We start from the raw sequence: 24,852 nt of genomic DNA, 5'->3' as shown, positions 1-24,852 counted from the left end.
CCCAGAAGCCATTATTTTAATGAGTCCTAGGTAATTTAATGCATTTCTGATCATGCAGAACCCTGTAGAGATCAGAGGACTGCTTGAATATAAACGAGGGTATAATTTGTCCTTATTGCTCAAGGAAATCATCATTCTATTTGTTAAATAAGGAGAAACCTAATAAAATAAATAGGAAAATTGTTCATAATTGGAGCAGGCACTTGCAGTCCCCTAAGCAGTTGATTACTAAATGGTTTCCATTACAGTCAGCACTTTCACTTCATTCTTATTTACTTTATTCCTAACATCATCTTTTTATATAATAGTTGAGAAATCCTTTAAAATTCTATGTAATACAGATTCAAAGCAGCTAAGTGTCCAGTAAGGCTGGATGAACTGYGTGCTTACTTACCAATAAAAGAGAAAGGGATATATATGTGTCAGGAGGAGCCACTGACAGAGGCCAAACTGGAGGCCTGGGCCAAAGTTTTGAAGTCTATGGGTAAGCAATTTTTTTTTTTTATTAACTGTTTACTGTATGTGGAACCTTGCCTGATCCAGTGGCAAGTGTAGTATTGTCTGTAGTCCCAAAATACCAGGTGGTTAGATGTGAATGTAGATGTTTCCTTGTGAATAAATTTCTCATTCTTGAAAGAAGCTAGCTGTGCTCATGGCTCCTGCATGTGTTTGGAGCCTCAGTCTGAGCAGAGATAGTGTGGTGTATCTTTTCCCTGACAGGAGTATAATTAAAATGTCTGCTCAGTTCTGTTGGACCTAAGCTACAAAGTTTTCAGCACCTCAGAAAAATCAGTTTTAAAAGTGGAGATACAGAAATGGAGGAGAGAGTAGAGGAGGGAGTTGGAATTGCTGCAAGAATGTGGCTTTATTCATATGTAGAGGGGGTTTAGGTAGACTATGCAGGAGAAACTGGTTTAGGGAGATAAATATTTTTCTGCTTTTCCTCATGAGTCCAATCACTGCTGATGCTTTTTTTTAAAAAGAAAAAAAAATTGAAAACAAAGATGCATTGCACATCTGCCAGCAGGATGCCAATAAGGTAGCCGATGCAACAAGAGAGTTTCTTAAAAGTATTGTTTCTGTGTAGCACTCACATTGGGATACGTGCAATCTGGAGTCCTGTTTTCATGGATTGCATACTGCAGAGATAGCTGGAGTCTCTGGAAATGCTGTTCTGAATTTCCTTGACAGAACTATTCGTGTGAAAGTATCCCATTCCCTCAGGTGGAAGTAGTCTCCCCTGTGCTGAGTCAGGGAGTGAGGGATGAGTGGTATGTCAGGATGAGAGGGAGATATAAGGTTGTGCCCTTGGGTTATGAAGGAATTAAAATTTTCATATTCAAGAATTTCCTACTTCTAAGGCTTGAAAGTTTCTTGCTGGTTTAGCATAATCTCTATTCCTCATCCTACAGYATTCTAAAGCATTTTTAATTTTTCCATTAAAATAGTTCAACTTGTGACCTTCACTATTCTTTTTTAATAAGTACGCGTGTGATATTGTCTTTTCTTGGGACCAAGCCATGCCTTTAGCTTTAATTTAGCGTAGCAAATTATGGTTTCTTCAGTCTTAGGTTTAGAYTGAGATAGAACTAGATCACAACATTCAAAGGATAGTTTTTTTTCAATAGACTTTCCTTAAAGTCGCTGACTTTAGTTAGAAGACTAATGAGCTTTTCCTTTTCTCCTAATGCCTTTATGTGCCACATCTCAACAAACAGGTGTGCTAAAATGCTTTGTATCAATTGTCTTTTTTTAAAAAATGTATGACTACTTTATGATAAATGAAATCAGTAAAGTGCTACGACTTACTGTGGAGTTTCAAGTTGTGTTTCGTTTGAGAGATTAGGAACAGAGACTTATATGAGGTTCTGTAGCATAGTCATCAAAATTCTTCTGTCAGTCACAGCAGAGCTCAGCTTTAGTCTGCTCTCCGTCCTGGAGCAACTAGTGGCAATGTGTTTTGAATTTTTCTAATGCCCAAGTGCTGAAATGTTTAAAAACTAAGAAACATGATGTTACGCTAGAATGTATCACAGCAGTGTTTGTTTTACATTTAACCACTGATTGAAGAAATCATACCCTTAACTTTAAGCAGCTGAGTTTCATATTTCTCTTCAAATGGCATTTTTAATTTAAATCAGGCTTATGTGCATTTCAGAATAATGAACTTAATAGATATTCTTGACAGTATGTGATTAAATCTTTGGACTGACATTTTTCTATTTTGAAACACCTTGTGAAAACAAAAAGAGGAAGTATGTTGGTTAATAATGCAAATTTTTAGATTTCCCCCCCCCCMCACACACACACACACACTGTGTTCAGTTGCAAATAGCTAAAAAGCAAATGCTAAGAGAAGACTGCATTCCTGAAAATGGAACCCAGTATTTCATGAGAATATCTTTTTGAATTCCTCACTGCAGTCATTTCAGGAAACTGCTTAGCATTCAGTTTTTTTTGCCACAGCAATTAGAGAGGCCGCTTTTGGTGCATTATATTCCTTTCCTGAGGAAATGAGAGGAGTCCAATGAGAGTGAGAGGAGCTGGCTGGATATGAGAGGAGATAGTGGAGGACACTCTTCTTGAGGATTAAGTTGCATCTGTGAAGGGTATGTGGGGGATTCAAGCACTTGGAAGTTGATTGGAGAGAGAAAGATAAAGAGTATTTAGAAGAAGCATATGGATTTTATTTTATTTTGCTTCTTCAGCTGTGTAGAAATGAGAACTGACCCAAGTTCTCAGGCTGCTGGTCAACAAAGTCCAGGATAGGGTTTCTTAAAGTTCATGCTAATATAGCAAAAGTACCTAGATCCCCTTTTCTCAAAGTATCCTTAGGAATAATCTTTTTGAACTGCAGTAATATTTTTGGTAATTGTAGGAAGCCCTGTTTAGGATCATGAGTAAAGAATTCTATGCCCTTTTTAAAGGGAAAAAGCAGCAACTGATTTCTTTAAAGTGCATATACTTCAGTGAGATGCTTTAAGGGAGATGCTTTTTTTTCTTTTTTTTTTTTTTTTTTTTTTTTTTTTGCTAGGTTATTTCTGAGGCCACTCCCCAAAGGTATAAGCAGCTGTCAATTCTCTAGTGATTGAACTTTAATTAAAAAACAAGTTCCCGCCCTTGCCTATATTCTCTTCTCTGTGCTGAAAACAACCACACTGTTAATTCTTTTATGTCCTTTGTTCTTGACTTTAATGTTTCTTGATCTAAGCTGAACTGCAATCGCCATCTGTTAGACTAGGCATTTAAATGATTGAAGTCCTCCTTCGTATGACCGTACTATGTCTCATTATTTATTGTGCCTTTCAATATATGATCATTTTTGAATTCTTGTTTCTATTTCACCCATATAAGGTCATCTTCTACATTACATCCCAAAGATGATTTAAACTTTTCCCTTACAGGCACTGTTTTCCAGTAGACTGGTGTTTCATGTTATTTCAGTCATTCCCCCCCCCCCAGCTCCCCTAACCCCCCTGAAGGTATGAGTGATCTTTATACTGTTTCCTTGAGATACTCTTGACATCAGCTTTATGTATGCAACTGTGTCAAATGGTTTGAAATTGTCTTTAATGATCCAAATAAGATATCTTTTGGCTACCACTTCAGTAACATCCGTTAAAGCTTTTGGTCATTTCTTTCCACTGCTTCTCATTAAGCATCCAGTTTACTGCATATTAGTTTAAAATCTTTCAAATCATAGTATCATCCAACATTATGGTAAGTTCACAAAATCAATAGGGCTTTTTCTCTTGCTGAATTGCTATGAATGACTGTATACCTATAAGGGAAGGTGTGCTGTTTCTTTGTCTTGGTTATTAGAAGTTAAAATATCCAATTTGTAGTAGGTAATTAATCTTCAGGTGTAATTATTATTTTGATGAATAAATGATGAAAGGAACAATAGAGGAAAAAAACCTGCAGGAATGGCTGAAATATGTTTTGAAATTGGTCCCATTCCTATTTAAATATATTAAGAAACTCACCAATTTCAGTAGAATTTGGTCCATGAGAACATTATTTACTCTTTTTGCTTCTGGATATTGAGCTTTTCTGAATCTAAAACCTATTTGCAGCGGTAGTAAAATTAGAGCAATATAGTTTGTATTATCACAGTAACTTCATGGTGGAATTGACATTTGCAAATCTTGGGCAGGATTGTCAAAAAGCTCATTAACTTTACTGGAACTTCCATTTTTTGTTTATAAACCGGCTGTAGCTCTTTTGCACTCCCTCAGTAGAATGGGTTTTAAACTGCTATATATGGTTTTAAACATATATTATGACATATATGTACACAGAGACGGGGGGGGGAATTTAGGAGAGAGGAAAAAGAGCAGTGCACATTACTTGTATACTACATTGCTGTTCTTGTGCATTTTTTTTTTAAGTTACATGTTCTTACTGGAAAATAAAATCGGATATCTCATATTGCTCTGTCCTCAGAACAGATGATTACTGCTATAATTTTTATCCTCCCTAGAAGGCAGTGCATTTCTGAGTGGGCTGTCTTGTATAGTTTCTTGAGTCATTTGTAGTGTAGCACATTGCAGTAATCTAATTTGAAGTGACAAATGCACTGATGATGGTGTAAAAAATCACTATGTCCAGTAAAGAGGCAGCTATCCCCAGGCTGACACGTGGGATGGAAAGGCATTCCTAAAAGTTGTCTAATAGTAGTTAGAAATYGAATAGGGCTTGTAGGCATCAATTCTTAACAAGAAACAGAAAGCACCCTGCGGCAGATGAAGCTGGATATAATTTTCATTGCATCTTGAAGTGGCCTCCCCTGTCTGTCATAGATATTGCCTTACATTTATATTTACTGAGCTTCCAGTTGACAATCCCATCTTACCAAATGCTGAATATGCACTGCTAGTTTGAAAAAGAGACAGATAAACAAGATACAGATAGGAATTATCAGCAGTGCAGGATGGTCATCAATGCAAACCACGTATCCTCATTAGTCTTCCTGCAAATGGATGTGTGCCAAACAGGAAGAGGCTTGAATAAAACTCTTGGCAACCAGCAGTGCTTTGGGGTAAAGGGCAGTTAGCCACCGTTGTGCCTAGTGATCAAGAAGGAAAGACAGCCAGCTGGAAGAAACRCTCTCAGCTTGAGGGCTAAAATTTCACCTATGACTGACAGTAAGAAAGCACGAGGAGTCCGTATGGACATATGGATCTATACCTATGGATTTGTAAATAATGAGAGTTTTCAAAGAAATATGAAATATTTTATAATCTTGTTTTCTTAACACCATCTTCTTTGAGGCTTCAACTTGAAGTGTGGTTTAGTATGATGAATGTCATCATGCCGGATGGTATTTATTGAGACTGCCAGCTGAATTTTGGATCTCTAAGATGCATCCATCAAAAAAGATGGTGATTTATTTAACCCTAGAGAGAATTGCTTTCTGAGAAAGGAAACTAATTTCCTGATTTCCTGAGACAAATTTTAATAAAGCAATATCTCAAGAAGATAAGTGCATTAATGGCAAAAAGGTAAAACCCAATAACTCTAAACTAAAAAGAAAAAAAAATAAAAATCATACCTGTAGAACGCATTCATTATGTTTTCCAAAGCTTAATTTCTAAAGTTTTTCATTATGAAAGTCTAAAGTTCTTTGGTCATTTGAAGCAGTCTCTGAAACAGATAGTTGAAGATGAATTTGGAGTGAGCCTTGATGTAAAACACGAATGGTTTGAAAGTGCTGGCTTTCAAATGTTTGTACTCTAGATCACCAGGAATGCTTTAGAAAATAGATGCGTTTAGAATAACCTCTGACCCTACTAAATTTTCTATTAAATATATTGTTCTCCCTGACAAACCCACTTGTAACTTTTCCCCGTYGTGTGGTTGAGGTCACTGTCCCATGTTACATAACACTTGAGCTTGTTATCAACAAATTGTTTATCAGAATAAATCAAATAAAAAAAACAAAGCAAAGCTTTGGGTTTTGATTTTTCTTTCTTCTGTGCTAGCAACTTAGTGGCTGCACATGCTGTTTTACTGTAGTCCTAAATGAGCCATTGTACTGAGTTTTGGAGGCAGCAAATACTGGCTTACATCGCTTAGATACACCCTTATTGACCTCCCATCATTTTCTGGACAGCAGGAAGAGATTGAGTGGCTTTTCTATGCATATATCTATAAATATAAGCATAAAATCAATAACGATTCATAAAAGGGTGCAGCAAACTGTTTCAGTAGTACTTTGCTTGTATTGCAACACAGAGATACTCAGGTGGTTCAGGAGATGCATTTGGCTGAATCGGCTCTGTCCTCCATGGGCCGAGAGCAGCACTTTGACCAACGCATACGCAACTTSTTATTCAGAGAGTGGGGAAGTAAAATAACCCAGTTAAAAATCCATAGAAAATTCAGGTAAGGCAAGTTCAGCCACACAGAGGCTACAGTGGCATACTGCCAGAAATTTTAACAAGGAGTCATCTTTTCAAAAAGTGATCAGGGTCTTTTGCACGTATGTCCATGTGCATGCCTTGTTCTGTTTGTGTGGTGCTCYTTTTTCTAAATGTTTCTTCTGTTCACATGAGATGTTTTGCCCTGCTTATGTAAAGGAAGCTTGTAYGCATTCAAGGGTACGTTTCTGTCCTCTTTAGTCCAGTGGGACATAGTAGAGCCTGAGCCTCTCCTTCCCCCTGCCGGGAAGTGTCTGTGCTGCGTTGTCTGGAAGCTGGTATGAGAAAGGAGCCCCCTTTGGGGCTGTACCGCCCCATGCAGCTTCTGTTGCTAATRGCACTGCTGTGGCTTTCTCCTGATGAGTCTAGGAGCCTCTCCAGGCTGAGAAAGCTAAATTGAGGCAGTGTGCCTACAGTGTTAGTAAGACGCATAGTAAGACAGAGCTCTTATATGTAAGGCGCTTTCTGCAGAATTGAGACGTTCCTGTCAGTGAATATAYAACTTAGTTCAATCCCTTCCTCAAAAATAAAACTACAATAGAATTCCATCCCAGGCTTTCAACAAAACTGTGTTGTAGTCTATGTATAACTTGGTARGTGATAGCTGTAATCTTTTCTCAGCACTTTGGAGTGTAATTAAAACAATACAGAAATAAAGATTTCTTTTCTTTCTCTGCCACTGCCCCCCCCCCCTTTTTTTTCCCTAAGTGGAAGAATAGTATTGTTTCATATGGAGCTTTGGACAAAAGTTATGAATATTAAAACAATAAGCATCTTGCACCACCTGCCAAATTTCACCTCATTTGGCTAGCGATGTGCACTCCTGTGGAGGATCCGTCTGCTTTGCTTACCTTATCTCTGAATGTTTGATTAGCAAGGCTTTYACCAGATCAGTTGCAAACACATGATGACTTCACGTGATTCCATGTAATCAAAAATAGTCAGACATAGTATGGTAAAAATGAAGACTGGAAAAAAATTAGGAATTCAGAGTCCTGATGATAAGAATAATCRTAGCATGGAAAGACAACTTTACTGTGGGACATACCCAAAACTCTTTAATGCATGTAAAAATACTTCTGTGAACTTGGTGAAGAAGTACTGAAGCCCTTTTGAGTATGCCCTAGTTTATCATTTAATTAGAATATTGAAGTGCAGTATTTGGCTGTAAATTTTGMGATTAGGCAGAGACTCCCATTAAGAGGGATGAGATTTGCACAGATGAATTGAAAGCATACYGCTATGCGCTACCTCTTTGGTCTCTCGCTACTGTAAGACACATCTGTTAGGTGAATTAGTATTCTTTGAAACTGCCAGATGATCTCCCTGGAGAATGAAGTCCGTGTTTATGATAGATGCGGCAAAGGTAGCAGCATGACAGGTTTTCCTCTGTGTGCCTCTGAAAGGACAACTGTGGTCAATAGTTCTGTTCCACAGAAACAGGTGAACTGTCTGGGGCCGCCACATGGGTGGCTCATCCAGGAAGCTGAAGTCTTATGTAAGCCAATTCAAGGCACTGGGTAGATGCTTAACAAATTTCTTAACCTTTGCCTTAAAGTTCAGAGCTGCTTATTACAAATAAAAGGCATGTTTCTTTGCCTTGGCTTTCAGTAGTAGAAGCGTATAGAACAGCAGAAAGAAATAAATAATTAAAAAATGCCCATAAAAATGTGAGAGAATACTCAGCAATGAGTGTTACTGACAAAAACCTGATGTACTTCTAGGAAGCTCTAAGATAATGTGCTAAGGCATCTGTGGAACAGCAGAGAATGGTCTGAGTTTTTATTTACTGTCAGTCCCTAGTACTAGCATGGAGGAGGTTTGTCCTACTTGACATGGACACAATGAACTAGCAAGTCTCAGCTGTGACAGTGTTTTTAAACTRTTGACTAATCAGCTTGAGTTAAACAGTATGTTCTTTACATCTAAGCCATAGAATAGTGCTTATGCAGGAAGACAGCATCATTCATGCTAACTGAATCTTCATAGTTTGGGTCTAAAAACCTATGTCTCTTTCAGATATTTGTTTTTTTTTTTTTTCCTGTGAAATGCCAATCTGAGAAAAGATAATGAATGGTTTAGTGCAGCAAAATTTCTGTGTTCCCTTTTTTGTGTTTTCTTTCAAAACTGTATTTCAGCTTCCACAAATCTTCCAACCAGAGGGATGCATTGTTTCATTATTATGATATCTCACTGTAAATCTCTTCTGATAACTACCAACAGAGGGATCATAGTAACACTTTTTCTAGGGACATGCTATTCAGTAGTTTAAAGCAGTATAACAAATACAGTCTCTGTTCTGCAGTAGATGTTTATGCTCCTTTTGAATGTGTATTAAGCTGTGGGAAGGGATGAGATTCTCAGCCTATCCTGCTTTATTTCTCATCACCAAAAASTAGAGAATCTTTCCACCTTCCTCTTTGCTTTTTCACACCTATACTGAAGCTTTTGTATTTCCATTGTCTCCTACTTCTATTATGTCTTTTTCTTAAGATCCATACTAGAACTGCAAGTCAGCCATCATGGGGTCATACAGCACTTCCATTGTAAAATACTAAGCTTCAATGAAGAGCGTTTTGGCTTTACCCAGGGGGACAGCGTTGGATCAGTAAAAATTTACAAAAGCCAGAGCTCTAGTGTTTATTAATTAAAACAGTGTTTTAGTATTAAACGTTAAATGATGTAATCGCGTTAGAATTTGGTGTATCTCTAATACTACAATATCACAAGGCGCTTTTGCTCTACAGCCCACAGCAACTTACCACACACAGTGAATTTTCTTTACAGGGAGTCCTTAAGTCTTTTAGCACCTATCTTTTGTCCTTTTCATTGATTTCTGATTAAAGCTAAGCCACCTTACTTCCACAAGTCACTATTACTGTTGTTTGTTTAAGGGAGTCTCCTTACAGAAGCAGTGGATACTGTCCCTTACAAAGCAAGAAGCATTTTGATTATCAAAACCACAAAAGAAATCGGTTTCATCTTTTCAGCAGTTTGTGGAAAGTTGCTTTAGTAAATGTTTTTAGCAGATGTTGCCTCATGATGACTGTATGCATGCATGCCCTTTTTCCCCACCCCTCGCTTCCAAGTTATATTGCAGAATGCTTTCAACATTTGTCAAAGGCCAAGTTTTATTTTAATTTGTTTCTGGTGTCTTCTGCTTATTTCTGTCTTGTCTTCCCCCCAACCCTTCCTTTCAGAGGATAAAGTATGGACAACTGTGTATCACGACTTGCAAATGCAGACTTCTGTGGGAGGCAACAGCCCAGAGAAATTATCTGTTCTGCAGCTCAACTACAGTGCAACTATGGACCAGATTTCTGCCATCACCAGTAGCGCTGAGTACTGCGAGCAGTTTATCTCCTATTCTTGCAAGATGTCCCGGCTGCTGAACACACCAGGTAGGATGAGAATGACATATCAATTAAATACAGCGTTAAAGAAGTTTAGCATTATCTAAACAATTTGGCAGGTGTTGCAGTTAGATCACTCAGTGAATGCATTTTCTTGTTCTCCTTCCTTAAAGTTCAGAAAGAGGTAAATATATGAAAATACAGAAGATTTTTTTTCCTTGGGAAATTTTGTCTGCTTGATTAACATGGAAACAAATGCTGCAGTGTTACAGATCTGTATGTTTACTCTCAGATTTGATGCTCTTTAAAACAAGAGGTTTTGGGTAGACAGGATGACTTTGAAAGTTTGAGTGACAGAGATTTTGAAAAATTGCTTTGGATCCTTGCGTATCTGTGTCTGTGGTCATATGTTACAGTTATTGGGAGCACTGGCTGAATGAGGGTTGAAGGATTTGTCTCTGAAACAGTTGCTTAAGCACAGAGCATTTGTGGGTATCTGTTGCCTTACATACTGTAGAGGTTGGTGTGTTAAGTAATGTGGCTTGCATCAGAAAGGTGATGTGCTAATACCACACAGATTCACTGCAGTTTTCTTCTGTTTTGTGTAACTCTCCTGGATGAGAACAGTTCTAGTTTGTTGAGAAGGCACATTCAGCATAGTCTTACTTGTAACTGATAAAAACAAAAGTATTAGTTGTTGCTGAAGATTGTCTACAGAATCAGTAAAGCAGTATATAAGACAGGAATTCATTTTAGAAATCTTTTTAATATTCAGTTAAAATACTTCATGTATGAAAATACTTTATGTATGCTCTAATTGCGTGTGGTAACATTCAGTGTTAAATAACTCTTTGATAGTACTTAAATAAGACTGAAGTATAAGTGGAAGCCTATAACACATTTGTGTGATTGCAAAATGAATTCATTTTGATTGGCGCAATTAAAACATGTTTCAGAGGAAACTAATGGCTGGATACTTACAGTGATATTCTTTACTTTTAGCTGCTTGCCCTCATGAATTCATTTTGGTATATTTGCTTATGGTGGAGTAGATAAGAGTTCATTTAGCATGCGTGTGCATCTTATCCCTATTTCCATAAGTATTCCATTAGTTAATAGATACTGTATTGCTTATTATTCCTCTCCCTCCTCCTTGCTGTTTTTGAACTATTTCTAATGCATGGTTTGTCTCTGTTATTATTTTGCTTAATTTAGCACAGCAGACTCTGCATAGAGGAAAGTCATCTTTCCTTTCTTGGTACTTAATATATAGGATCCTGAATTGTGTTCATAACTAGAAGTATTAAGATTAGATTCTGCTGACAATACAAGCATTCTGATTGCATGTGCTTCAAAAGAATAATATATGGAGACATCTTTGGGCAAGTATTTAGAAGGCAAGTTTATCTGGGCACGTGAGCTGGAAATAGCGTTCATTTAAAAACATTCTTCCAGATTGAAAAGAATAATTAGGCAACACACAGAAAATAACCTATTAATTTCTTCCAGRAACTAAAAAAACAGAACAATCAATTCCAAATCTTTGCATTTTTATTTTTTTTCAGGAATTTGGAGATGTATTTTGCAGGTACTTATTTCTCCACATTTTTAGTTTTTTTATAGAACAGAAGAAAGTCTCTTAAACTCTTTACAACCCGATTTCTCGGTCCAGAAAGTGATTTTTTCTTATGAGAGGCTTTTTTTTTCCCTGTAAGTGGGAGAAAGAAACAAGAAATGCAGATCATCTTAATATGGAGAGTAACAGAGTGTCACATGGCACTGTTTGAATAACACCACTAGTGGTTTGTACACATAGTACAGCAGTGATTTACTTGTAGGTAGAGCAGAGACCAATGTGTTTTCTCTTCAAAGGTGTCTCTCCTTGGCTTTAGTCTGTGATTTCTAAGCTAAGGAACCAACTTTTCCTTCATCTTTCTCGGTCTCTTTTCTTCTGGAGGATTGCCTTATTTGCTAGATATATTTTGATACCTTATTCAAATCAGAGCATAGCTCCAAGTGTTGATGTGSCTTCTTTACCACAGAGCTTTCTGTATTAATCATTTCAGTATGGTACCAACAGGAAGAAATGAAGAAAAGAAAAAAAGAGATTTTGTATTGCTCAGGAGGTGGAATCCTAGTTGTATTGAAGGCAGTAGCACAACCCTACAGCCTTCGTGGAAACAGGAACAGCATTTGTGGCCTTGATCACAGAGGCTTTTCTAGGTGAGAACTTTCTTTACATCTTTCAGGTGAAGTAACCATTTAGAGTATATTGGTTCTCCAGTACTTTTAAGTTGTATCAAAGGAGATAGCACAAGAATTCAACTCTTTCACCTTTTTGCCTCTCGAGGATTGCTTGATTTTACAATGTGATTCCTTCTTAAGGAGAAACTGCTCAGTTAACGTAATTTAAACCAAGTCAGAGTTGAAGCAGTTTATTGATTTATTAATGATACGTAATAAACTGGCCRTCAGTGAACTCTACCTTTTGCTGCTTTTAGATATGCATTTCCTGACAAAATGATAAAAGTAATATGTGTTTTGTTGCTAGCAATAACTTAAATAGATGGCTTTCTATGACTAGAGGGAGAGTGTAGCACRATGTTGTAGTTGAGAAAAGCCTTCATATTAATAAAAATGTGTTGTGGGGTTTTTTTGGCCGCAGGCACAGCGGTCAAAGAATTCTCATTGTCAAGCACTTTGAGAGCAACACAGAGACGGCAGTCTCCACGAACTAAGCATTTGCATTCATTTGTTGTGAGCTTTTGACTTGAGGCTCTATTTCTCCACATCCATGTCTTTTTCTCTGAATCATGTGTTTCTCCCTTGTGCATGTGCATCCCCCTTAGTAGATTAAATATTGCAAACACTAAGAATTGGGAAAGCTCTTACAGGTTGCAATGCCGTTGCCTTTTCGTTGTTCTGAGGGAAACTAGTAATAACAAAATATGTTCCATGCTAATTAAATCATRAGAGACTTATCAAAACATTTGGGGAGAACTTGAATCCCATGAGACCATGAGGCAATTCAGCTTGGAAAGGATCTTAGCGAGTCCCCTAGTCTAATTTCATGCTCAAAGCAGATGAGCCATAGCTCTCTAGCAGAAAGTAAAGCCTATCTGGAAATGAGATAGATCTTTGGTTTTGTTTTTTAACCTAATATATTCCAAATTACATTCAAACCAAGGGCCTATTTCAAAGGCTTAACGGAAGATCAGAAAAACAAAATTTATCAAGATATTCGGGTAGCTTTCTGAAGAGAGCACAAAGCCAGACACTGGTACTAAAAATGACCCATGTTCTTATCACAGATAGTAAGCAATAAAACTGTAGGTACACTATGAACTTCTAGGGGGAGCCATTTTCAAACTGAGAGCCCACAGTGGACACAATTCCTGCTGCATTTGCTGCATGCCATGAATTAACTAAATACTGAGAAGTGTGTTCAGGTCCCCACTCTGGTACAGATTTCCTCTGTGACTTCAAGAATATATTTTTTTCTGTTTTATTTTCAGTTCAGTTAACATGTAGTTAATGCTTATTTTTCTCTGTGTTGTCTATTTAGATAAGACTTTTTAAATACAAACTGCTTTGTGAATAGGCAGTTATTAGCATGACAGAGGCTCGATCTTGGCAATGCAAGTAATTATTATTGTAAATACGTGAATGAAATCATAAGCTCATGGACCATAATTCCAGCTTAATAGTAGTATGTACATATATGTAAATTTGCAAAAGAATAAACACCAGGTTTTTTGTTTTGCTCTTTTAAATTTAAATTTCTATTATCTTCTCATTTTCTTGGAAACTGATTTTGAACAGATGATATATTTAGTTCTGAGGATATACAGAAAGCTGACATTTCGTGAGTTCTTGATGCTCATGCACTGTTCAGTACGAGTAGGAGATTTTCCTCACTTTCCAACAGCAACCTGGAGGTGGAAGCATGTTCTTGTCCACTACTATACAACAGAGAAGTAGCCAAAGCAGGATACAGAATCACTTACATATTCTGTAAGAGGAAACTTTGCTGCTTTTCTGTAAGAAGCATGGTGATATGCAGGACAGTGATACAGTATACTAATAAAATGCAGAACGTAGGCTATTAAAATTAGGTATTTTCATCCACTGTTGCCTTTTGACCTCCTAATAACACCTGTTTGTTGCTTTCTTGGTGTGAAGCCTTCCAGGGGCCCCTTATCTCAGCTTCTGAAATGCAGTGGGAAGAGCATATTGATTCTGTCATCCTTTCCATTGGCCTGGGAAGGGCCTGAAGGGAAGAAGGCTGCTGTGTTTGGAGTGTCTGTGAGTCTGTCATTTCTCAGAGCTGTAGGAGCTGTAACAAATAAGTATAGGAGTATAGGAGCTGAAAGCGTAGATACAGAAAACAGCACAAGATCTGTTGGTGTTGTGTTCCAGTTTTATTTCTATTCACTGTGCAGGAAGAAAAGTGATGCCTGCAGGCAGCATATGAAAACCATAAAGCAAGAGTTACTACAATACATGAATTACTGTTTCATGCCTGTCCTCTTTGGAGGAAATGAGACGGCAGCATCAAGAATTCACAAGTATCTTTTTTAACAGATGGAACAGAAAACTTAATTTGATTGGTTTGCTTTAGTTACAAAAAAGCAATTGTAATAACATTATTAAATAAGATTTATGATAAACTGAGATAAAAACAAAGTTATATATGGCTATATGTATTTTATTTAAGGTAGGCATCCAAATAAGAACTCTGTCAAAATTTTCTCATCTCTAGAAGTTAACTGCATTAGAATGCTAGTTACAGATATTGTTCCTGTTTAACGGGAGTTTTTCAGAAGGAGCCCAACAAAGGAATGGGATTTTTGCTGTCCTGCGGTCATAAATGGAAACTGCTCCTAAACTTGCTCTGACCTCAACCTTCAATTCTTCATGCTCTTTCAGATAGGTTTTCACCTATCTTCTCCAACCTTAAGAAATTAATCAATTGACCCGTTCTTTTATCATTGTTCTAGAAAAGCTGATGTCCTTCTAGTATCTTTTTTTTCCAAGTACAAGGTTTTTGGGAACAAAATCCTCATCTACCACTATCATCTACGTTCTCATGTTCTAGAAGTGGAAAGCAGCAGCTTTTGAAGACTTTTCTCCATAACTGTTGTCATGTTGCTATAGAACTGAAGCAGGTGGACTGTTTATTCACAGGTTGAATTAACCTGTGGGTGGGCTTCTGGGCTCTTCCGTTTCGTGCAGAGGTCACCTTTACAGTCTGCTGTTCATACATTCTTCTCTCTCGTCTTCATTTCACTCTGCCCCTTTGCTCGTCTYGTAGTTGTTCCACTGAGATTTTTAGGTGTTAACACCCTCGAGTTTCTTATTTTCACTTTGACTCCCTAATACTTCTAGCTAGTGAGCTCATTTTGCTAGTTTCTGAAGTCAGTCTTCGGTGTCATGTAGGAATCAGATGTAATCCAGTAGCACTGAGYGAAAAAAGCTGCATTTTGTGTCGGTGTTTGATAGAAATAATTGTAGCTGCTAACAGCCCGGTGAATACTTGAAATTATGGAAAGCATAACTATAGTACTGTGAGCCCTAGTTCCTTTTTAAGAAGAAGTGGTGTGTTTGAGTTTTAGCCTTGYAGTTACAGCAGAATGTTCCAGAAGAGTTGTTTCTCATGCTCATTCTCTCCATAACTGCGCTCTGCCTATTGCAGGAAAAGATTCACTATCTTTTATTCCTTAAAAGGAGAAGGGAGGAAGGCAATCATTAGTACGCCCTCTATACTGAAGCCTGTTTTATAAAACCTATCTTCAGAACCATTTAAGGCTGTTGTTTCCACAGAGGTGAGTCCACAGCCATCGCGTCTTCATGAACCCAGTTCTTTCTGCGGAGGAGTCGTCCTTCTTGGTGAAGGACAGAACCAGCTTAGTTTGTTAKTTCCTCAAAGAATAATGTAGCTGGGTGGTATGTTGTCCTGTGTACGAAGAATTGCGTGAGGAAGAATGTTTCACCCATCTACTAATGTATTTGCATCAATTTGAGATTTTTCCTTTTAAAATTCCTTTTTAAATGAAAACGCCCTCCTTTTTTTCCCCTTGCCTTTTCCTGACATGTATATACATCATGAACAACTGCATAAGGAGTCAGACTAAATGTATATAATAAAGTAGTACTGTCCAGTTGATAAAACACAAGAATCARGAGACTGGGCTTTAACGTGTTGTGGACTTCTTGGCCTTTACTTTATTGCCGTGTGTTGCCTTATAAAACAAAACTATTGAACTGTCACCGCAAAACAGTGCACTACAGGACTGCCTGCCCTGTTCTTATGGGTGAGATGGTACTGTTTCATTTCTTGTGGCAGCGCCTTTTACAGATTATCGTAAGGTTGAAGTTAGGGTTTCCTGAGTTCTCACCTGAGCTTTCCCAGCTGACTTGGCTGGGCCATTGGGCTGTCCCTTTTATTTTGTGTTTTACCTTTGGAAAGGCTTTAAGCGGTCTTTAGTTAATGTTCGGGATTTGAAAATATTAGAACCACTTTGTCAGCACTGTTCTTTCCTCTTGTTATTAACATCATCGGATCCCTCTGTCATACATATTTCATAGTATGTCATTCCATCAGATAAAGTTCTGGGACATTGCAGAATGCATACAAACTTGAACAGATACAGTGGCATCACCAAAGTGTGTGGCAATTTGAGGTGTGAATGTCCGAAAATACATCTCTTCCTAGGAATACGGTTTTTTTCAGTATACTTGTGTATGCTCAATCCTGTTTTAAAATCAGTCTATTAAAATGTTTTTCTCTGTTATCTTTCAAGTTGGATGTCTGAAACACTAACTTCTTTTCCCCTTTTCACATTGAAAATAACTTGACATTTGATTTTCCCTACTTTTTCTTCTTTTTCCTTGTAATGTTGCCCATTCTTTCCGTGAATCCCCTTCAGAGATTTCATATTCTATCTGTTTGCTTTTGCAAACCTGAAAAGAGCCGAAGCATTAGATGGGATATGTAGGTGAATACATTTAATAATGTTAAAACAGTGTCTAGCTTAGACCAGCCTGCACTTCCCAGGAGTGTATGAGGAGGAAATTTTACTGAAGGTTAAAAGAATTATGCAAAAATAGAGCGTATTTTAAATCTAGATAAATGTCATTATTGCTGCATTATGGGAGAGGKTTGTGTGTTGTTCCGTTGTGTTGTGTCCTTGTGTGTTTTTGGCAGAAGTGACAGTACTTTTAGGGTTTTTTTTTTTGTGGAAATTTGCCTGTATACCGATAGGAACTTATATAAAAGGAGATCACCTCCAGACCAGGTTCACTTCTTTAGAAAGAATTACTTCAATAAGGTAATTTTTGAATGTATCTTCTGAAATGCTGTGTTATAAGAGATCCTATTACCTGCTTAATATGAAGAAGTGAACACTTAATCTCTGATTTTTATTTAAGCTGGACATAGTTTACTGAAAAGGCATGTGGATGATAACTAGTATTTTAAATTATTTTGTATTGAAAAAAAATGATGGATTTGATATTTAATTCTTGGAATAATGAATGGGAAAGCTATTTTACTTGATTAATAAGAATAGAAAAATCAGTGTTTTCTGAAAAAGTGAATTTGCAGATAAAAACAAMGAAAAACACTGTAAGGTGCTTCCTACATCCACTAGTAGACATTAAGGTTCAAATCTGGACGTCTGTTGGAAGGTGCAATGATGAAGATAGAGCCTCTGCAAGCTGCAGAAGACTGAAATACACACCAGCATTTCACAAGCAACAACTAAAGATTTCAAATCAGCCGTGAACTTAGCTGCTAAAGCATAATGTGTTTCAGTATGCGGCAGCTGGTTAGTACACACTTCTATCTCAGTTATACAAGAAAAGATTTATTGCACTACTTTCTAATGCAAGCCTACCCCCATACTGCTTTGCAGAAGTAGCTGGCRTGCTTTGGTAGTCAGTGTAGTCTCCGTAAAACATGTGCTCCATAAGTAAAGTGGGTTTTCAAAGGCAGCTTAGAATCATAGAATCACAGAATCAGTAAGGTTGGAAGGGACCTCTGGAGATCATCTAGCCCAACTGCCCTGCTCAGCATGTTAGAGCATGTTAGACAGGGTTGCAGCCAGGCAGGCCTTGAAGATCTCCAGAGAAGGAGACTCCACAACCTCTGGGCAACCTGGTCCAGGGCTCCGTCACTCTCACAGGGAAGAAATTCCCCCTCACGTTCAGGCGGAACTGCCTGTGCTTCAGTTTCTGCCCATTGCCTCTTGTCCTGTCACATGGGACAACTGAAAAGAGTTTGTCCCCGTCCCCTTGACACCCTCCCTTCAGGTACTTGTACACATTGATAAGATCCCCCCTCAGGCTTCTCTTCCCCAGGCTGAACAGGCCCAGCTCTCGCAGCCGTTCCTCATAGGGCAGGTGCTCCAGCCCTCTGATCATCCTCGTAGCCCTCTGCTGGACTCTCTCCAGCAGCTCCATGTTTCTCTTGTCCTGGGGAGCCCAGAACTGGACACAGGACTCAACGTGAGGCCTCCCCAGGGCTGAGTAGAGGGGCAGAATCACCACCCTCGACCTGCTGGCAACACTCTTCCTAATGCACCCCAGGAGACCATTGGCCTTCTTGGCCACAAGGGCACATTGCTGGCTCATGGTCAACTTGTCATCCACCAGCACTCCCAGGTCTTTCTCTGCAGAGCTGCTCTCCAGAAGGTCAGCCCCCAGCCTGTACTGATGCCTAGGGTTATTTTTGCCTAGATGCAGAACCCTGCACTTGCCCTTGTTGAACCTCAGGAGGTTCCTCTCTGCCCAGCTCTGCATCCTGCCCAGGTCTCTCTGAATGGCAGCACAGCCCTCTGGTGTATCAGCCACTCYTCCCAAACAGCTGCTATGATGGTGCTTTGTATAAACTGCAGATATGAAGTAAGTGCTTGTAACTTATGGCTCTTACTACCTCCCCATTTCACGATATATTTAATATCTGTCCAGCTATTTTTAAGAAATATTATCTACCAAAGCACTGATGTAGAATAGCTGTAAAGAATCTATTGCATCATCAAGTTTAAGAAGAATGTCTGAATTTTGGAACTTTACTATCTACTAAACCTAATGCTTCTCCCAACATATTAAGATTCAGTGTTTCTGCTTTCTGTTAACAACAGTCTATCTCAAAAGCTTTTTTTTTCTTTCCCCTTTAGTCATTTCTTTGTGTTGTATCTGTACTTGTGATTTTCTGATTTTCTCTATGCTTCTGTAAAAATTTAAATAGTATTTGCAGTGGTGTTACTCTTGAATGATGCAGAAGTAACAGATCAAAACTACTTTTCTTTTTAATCATCTCTCTCCTATGGCATGGACTCTGTTTTCATCAGTTTTTGCAAAGCGCTGTGTCAAGTAGCAAGAATGTTTGGAAGAGATACTGAACCAATTTTTGRCTGGGAAAATCTGAAATTGCAAGCAGCCCCAACAGATTGACAGGTATATAGGATAATTCATCTATCATGATGCTCTGTACCACTATGCTACTTTTCATTCACAGAGCTGRAAATATCTTAACAAAATCCCCAAATGCTAGGGAGTGGGAGGTAATTAAAGTTTTGGATTTTTGTTTTGTTTGGGTTTGGAGGTTTTGTTGTTGTTGGGATTTTTGTTTTGTTTTTTTTAAGGATTTTTGTGCAGACTCAATTTGAATGTCGTAGACTTGAGGAGTTCAGAGGATTGCTGACCACAACCTAGTGATCAGTGCAGCTCAACCTTTCTTGTGCTAAGCACAGAGCTGGCTTAATCTCACCAAACCAAAAAAATCTCGACCAAGCTGCTTTAATCTCACGGACCCAAAAGAATCTTGACTCTTGCTCTGATTAGTTCCGTACCTTCCTCTGTGGCCATCATTCTGATGGGTGACTCTGTTCAAAATCACGTCCAAGTAAAAGAAGGGTGTAATGGCCCAAAGTCAGCAATGTGTGTAAACTGTGCAAGTCTAAGCCAAAAGCTGAATTAGCTGTGATCAACCTGAGGTTTTACCCCARAACATCTTCCTCGCTAACTTCCACTTGGTTCATTATTAAAGTAGAACTGAATATTCACAGGTACTTCACTGTGAAGTGGGTAGGTAATGGATTCATGTTTGCTTTCAGCATCACAATGTCAATGTCTGGTTTTATTTGGATTCATATGCAGATTCCTTATTGTACAGTGGCATTTGGACAAGAGGAAGATAACCCAGTCGCTCGTCATGTCAGACCATTTGGCATACAGCAGCGTGCCATCTGTGGGCTGAATGTTAACATTTTCTAAATAAAGAAAAAAGGAAGAGAAAAAGAAAAATGGTGCATGGATTCCAATGAACACAAGCAAAATAATAAGCAGTTCCAAAGTTTATAATATCAYTATTTTCAAGACTTCATTTTTTATTGAAAGTAGTGCAACTAGCTGTTGAAATGATGCTTAGAGAAATAAGAAAGGCTTATGGGTTTTTTGAATGTTATACTAAGTCTGATAATCCTTTTATTATATATCTATTCATTAAGAATTCACTGTCCATCTGTATTCTAACAGCAGCAACAACAAAAAATCCTGTCAATTCAATCTGTTAAATAATTTTTTCTCTTTCTACCACACTTTGTGGCCCTTGCTCAGGGTGGTAACTGAGGAATGATGACAGAATAGCTCCTCTTCTTTGTCAACTGCTGAAAAATAACAGTGCTTTCTTACTGACAAAATCTGAAAATAACTACTTCTGTCCTACTTCAGGATATTCCTTGCGATTTCTCTCAGGTTAATTGCAGTACAGCACCGGTGGTAACAACATGACTCTTGCTGAGGTCTGAACTACTTCTAAGTTACTGAAGTACAGTGGTGAGCRTCTTTTTAGCTGCTCTTTTATTCCTAATGCTTACGTCTTCCATCAGTAAAGATAGTGGTGTCTTGAAGTTCTYRTTTTCCAGGTTCATAAGTTTCTCCATCCTTCTTCTAGTTTYCCCTCATACAACCACCCTGTACTCTTTGTTATTTCAAGATTTGCTTTATAAAAATCTGGTTTTAATCAAAATGATTTTTGCACAACATGGCACTGGATTTGATCTGTTTATTATTATTGATCTGAATACTCAACCCAAGGCAGGAACATCATTATTGCTCCTCAGAATCCCAATCTCCAAATACAGGTGGGACATATATTGAACAACTCAGTGGTCCTGCATGTCTGGATCTCCTCCAGGGCAAATGGAAGGACATGGGTAGGAGGAGAGCTCTGGTCAGTGGGAGAGATTCCCTAATGGAAGAGAGAGAAGGGCCAGAGTGGCAATGCGCAGSAGAGAGCACCCTTTCCTCACAGTCAGGACTCTGGGAAGAGTTTCTGACTATTGTGTTTTACTGGGAAGTAGTGTTGACACATACAGGTCATTTTAACAATTAAGGGAAATGCCTGGTCTSTTGTCTTATTATGTAGTATTTTTTCTATAAATAGTATTAATCTAACAAATTTATTTCATATTTTTTCTACTCATACTTTCATGTTTTCMTATCATTAGGATTTTCAGATCCTAACAGATCAGACTATTCCTTTTTGATTAATATATATGTGTATGCATGTGTGTATATATATTAAATATTAAAAATTTGACAACAAAACTTGTTCAATTATTTCCAAGAGCTATCTTTTCACCCAAAAGASTGTTTCTTGAAAGGTCATATATTTTTAGGGAGATGCAGTTTCCATTTTGGATTTACTAGTTTTATTACTGCTGTAGTTCTGAGTAAAACTTCGATCAGTAAAAGAAACTGATCTCTGTTGAAAACTTTCACTATAACACAAGTTTCTGCAAGTGCATTTCGGTTTGACATCTAARTACTGTTTTAGGTGATATCTGAATCACAATGCAAAAGTAAGCATTTCATCTGAGACTGACCTGAAAGCATAGCCGGATACATACATACTACAGCCTAGAGAACTTTCTTCATTTCCCACGTAATTCATTCATAAGTAGTCAGTAATACTGAGGTTCCTTATACGTATGCGGATTTGTTTGTTTGCTATTCTTCAAATCTATATCAAATCCTTTAGAAGAAGAGCAATGAGGGAGGATGTGAGTTTAGCAGGTGAAGGTGAGATGATGCTGCTGCTGCCATGGTACTTTGGAGAGACTGCAGAATTTGAAAGTAGCCTGGGAAAGAGGAAGCAGTGCAATTTTTAGGAGAAGATGGAGAATCCAGATCACTTTGTATATGGTAGCTGAAAGACCKATGGCAGCCAAGGAAAATATACTGAAGGGATTGTTGAGCTTAATTACTTTGTTCTCAAATTGGTGCTGGTTTAATTGAAGCTAATGTGATAATATTAGCTGGGTACTGGGAAATGAAGATAAGGCTGCAGTGCTATGGAAGTTTTCTAGAAAGTACAGAGATGCAAAAAAAATGTGTAAAATTAAATACTAAATAGCTTTATGCAGTTGGAAAAACTGGACAGTACTTTAAAGTTTGAATAAAGCTACATCTAGTGTAAATTAGTAGAATAATGAAAAGCTCATTTTCCACCCAGATAGTTTTCCAGTTTTGATTCATTTTAATATGACATTCTGTGTTTTAAAAATGAAGCCTTTTGAAAATGTAGAGCTAGTTATAGGTCAGAAAAGGAACAAAATGGTTTTGAGTGTCTGAGAGTATGTCCCTGGCTGAAGGAAAAAAGAGATGATATAGCTTTTATTCAAGAGAATTTTAGAACTAACTAGTTTGCAATTTCATAGAAAACACCATACAACTTCTAGGGTACCCTAAATCTCCATTTCCTATGATCGGTGTTTCTTATGCTGCCACATTTCACTCTTGGGGATATATGTCCGTATCTAAAATGTCTTTGGAATTGGATTAGCTCCCTTAAATGACTGTGAACCCTTGAGTTCAGCTTTGGATGACACTACATGAAATTTCTTTATATGCTGTTGGAGGTTGGTCCTTTTTTTCATTCCCTAATGTGAAACTATCCAAGTGAAATAGTTTAAAAGACATGCACCTAACAGCTTCACTAGAGGGTTCAGCCAAGGATAGCTGATCAATTTAGATATWAACTTCAATTTAAATGAATGTACGGATTTTATTCAAAGTCTATGACTGAAGAGTTTAAGAAAAAACAACTCTGGAGATTTGTAGTGCAGTTGTCTTTAATAATTGGAAAATAGCATGTGAAAGAAATTTTGAAAATAATGTGATACTGAGTTCTTCACYTAGATCTAACTGCTTCAGATCCCCTGCAAAAAAGTAGTGCCTGAAAATTATTCTACCATGTGGCCATTGAGCTATCAAGATAAGATAAATTGGTAGTCTCAGTAAAGTTCCTGCGTGGCAAATGCTGCATGTAATATGATCATCATCTATTCTGGCACCTTTCTCAGCTGTCTTAGCTGACATTAGCAACAGACCAACCTGCTAATCTTCTAAAACAGTAGCTGATATGTGGCTGTGTGAGCAATTTATTTTTGTATCTGCTAAATGTTGGGAAATGTTGAATGCTGGGGGAAAAAGTAAAGAGAAATAAAGCAATCCTTTAAATATATATATATATATATATTTAAAAAATTTATTCCAAAAGTGGACAACTTGAGGTCAAATTATATGATGCATTTCACATTTTATTGTTAATTGATATAAATAATTTTATTTACAGAATATAAAACAATAAATCCCATTTTCTATAATTCCCCCCCCCCCCCGTTATTTTTGGTTAAACAGTATGCTGAATTTTGAATTTGACAATGAATTTTTTAACCAATATCCATTCTTTAGGAAGGAAAAAAAAAATATTTTCACACAAACATTGATTAGTTTCAAGTTGCAGGACATTGGCAGTGGTCAGATTCGTGCTGAGTTAACACATTTGCTTAGTTGCTGCTTGATTTGTATTTGTTTGTGAGTAATCTGGGCACGAGTTATCAGAATTGTTAAAGAAACTAGCAATTATTATTGGTCTTTCCTTTTATTGGAGTCATTACAAGTGAAGTGGCTGCAGTTATACCCRACAATACAATGCCCTTCGGTGTGAAGGGCACACTGGGCACCRCCACGTTGCAGCAGAGTCCGACGTGTTGTGGCGAGCAAACACAGCTGTCGTTGGCTCMCGTAGAGGTGCTGCCATCATTTAATAGTATTAGATTTTCTGCGGTAAGTAACATATTATAGGCCTTGTTTGCCAATGAGTTACTATCTTTTCATCATATTCTAATGGGAGCTTGATTGGCTTTTAAGGTGCAGGGACTAAATTTTGCTCTCAAATACTTGCAGGACTTCAATAGGATGTTAGGGAACTGAACTTGGAACAGTGCAAGTGTAGGAGTCCCTGATAAGGATGCATACTGCAAATCTGAGTTCAAAGGCTATCTTTCTTGGCAATTTGCTACTGAAGATAATAGAAAAAGTTATGTGATCCTGTAAATGACCCATGAAGTCAGCACAGCCCTCTTAATCTCTTGTTGCTTGCCCAGTATTTGCGGTGATCCTGCTGACTGGATGACTGCGGTTCTGCAGGAGCAGGACACAGTGTATGGGAATGCTAGTTGCATGCGTTTAAAAAATCCAGTGTCTAGTGACAGATGTTGCTACCTGTTTCAGAAAACTCATTCAGTGAGTCAGACTGGGCATTTTAAATCTTTTCCTTTCCTTTGAAGAATTTGGGTAGTTGAAGCAGCAATTTAGATGTACTTTACTTTATGACAGGAACTGCCAAACTATGTTAGCAGGGGCACTGCATTAAACACTTAGATTTCTGCACAGAATTTGTTCTTAACTTTCTAGTTGGACACAAATAGGTCTCTCTGGTCTTATGCTCCCTAAAGGAAGTGGTGGTGTTCAGACATGAAGATTCCTCCCTCCAATTTGTAGCAAATACGCCTTTGAAAAGCAAGACATAAAAAGGGAAAAATCCATGTTYTGGATTCCTGTGAGACAAAGGGTCTCAGTTTTGCATCAAGTTACATTTGGATTTCAATGTTTTTAAAARTAAGATACTCTGTTCTCTTCCTTACTGTCTGAAGCCTCTTGGGATTGAGTTCAGAGTATAAATAGCATCTACTTACCTAATGTGACACAAATATGCTAGCACCTTC

The 24,852-nt window shown here is 37.8% G+C and overlaps 1 protein-coding gene across 2 annotated transcripts in view; it reads left to right on the top strand.

The window, feature by feature from the left end:
• The window catches only part of CNTNAP2 (contactin associated protein 2), a 1,098,090-nt gene that overhangs the window by 758,202 nt on the left and 315,036 nt on the right, over positions 1-24,852 (top strand). For both annotated transcript variants that reach the window (XM_085320206.1, XM_085320205.1), the window contains exon 13: positions 9,623-9,823. In XM_085320206.1, coding sequence (XP_085176332.1) covers positions 9,623-9,823 — 201 coding nt within the window. The remainder of the gene's footprint in view (positions 1-9,622; positions 9,824-24,852) is intronic.

Source organism: Rhea americana, unplaced genomic scaffold (assembly GCF_003343005.1).
Source record: "Rhea americana isolate MKP2758 unplaced genomic scaffold, rheAme1 scaffold_62, whole genome shotgun sequence".
Classification (NCBI taxonomy): Eukaryota; Metazoa; Chordata; class Aves; order Rheiformes; family Rheidae; genus Rhea; species Rhea americana.
Note: the sequence above shows the minus strand (reverse complement) of the source record. Positions and strands in the feature narration are given on the sequence as shown.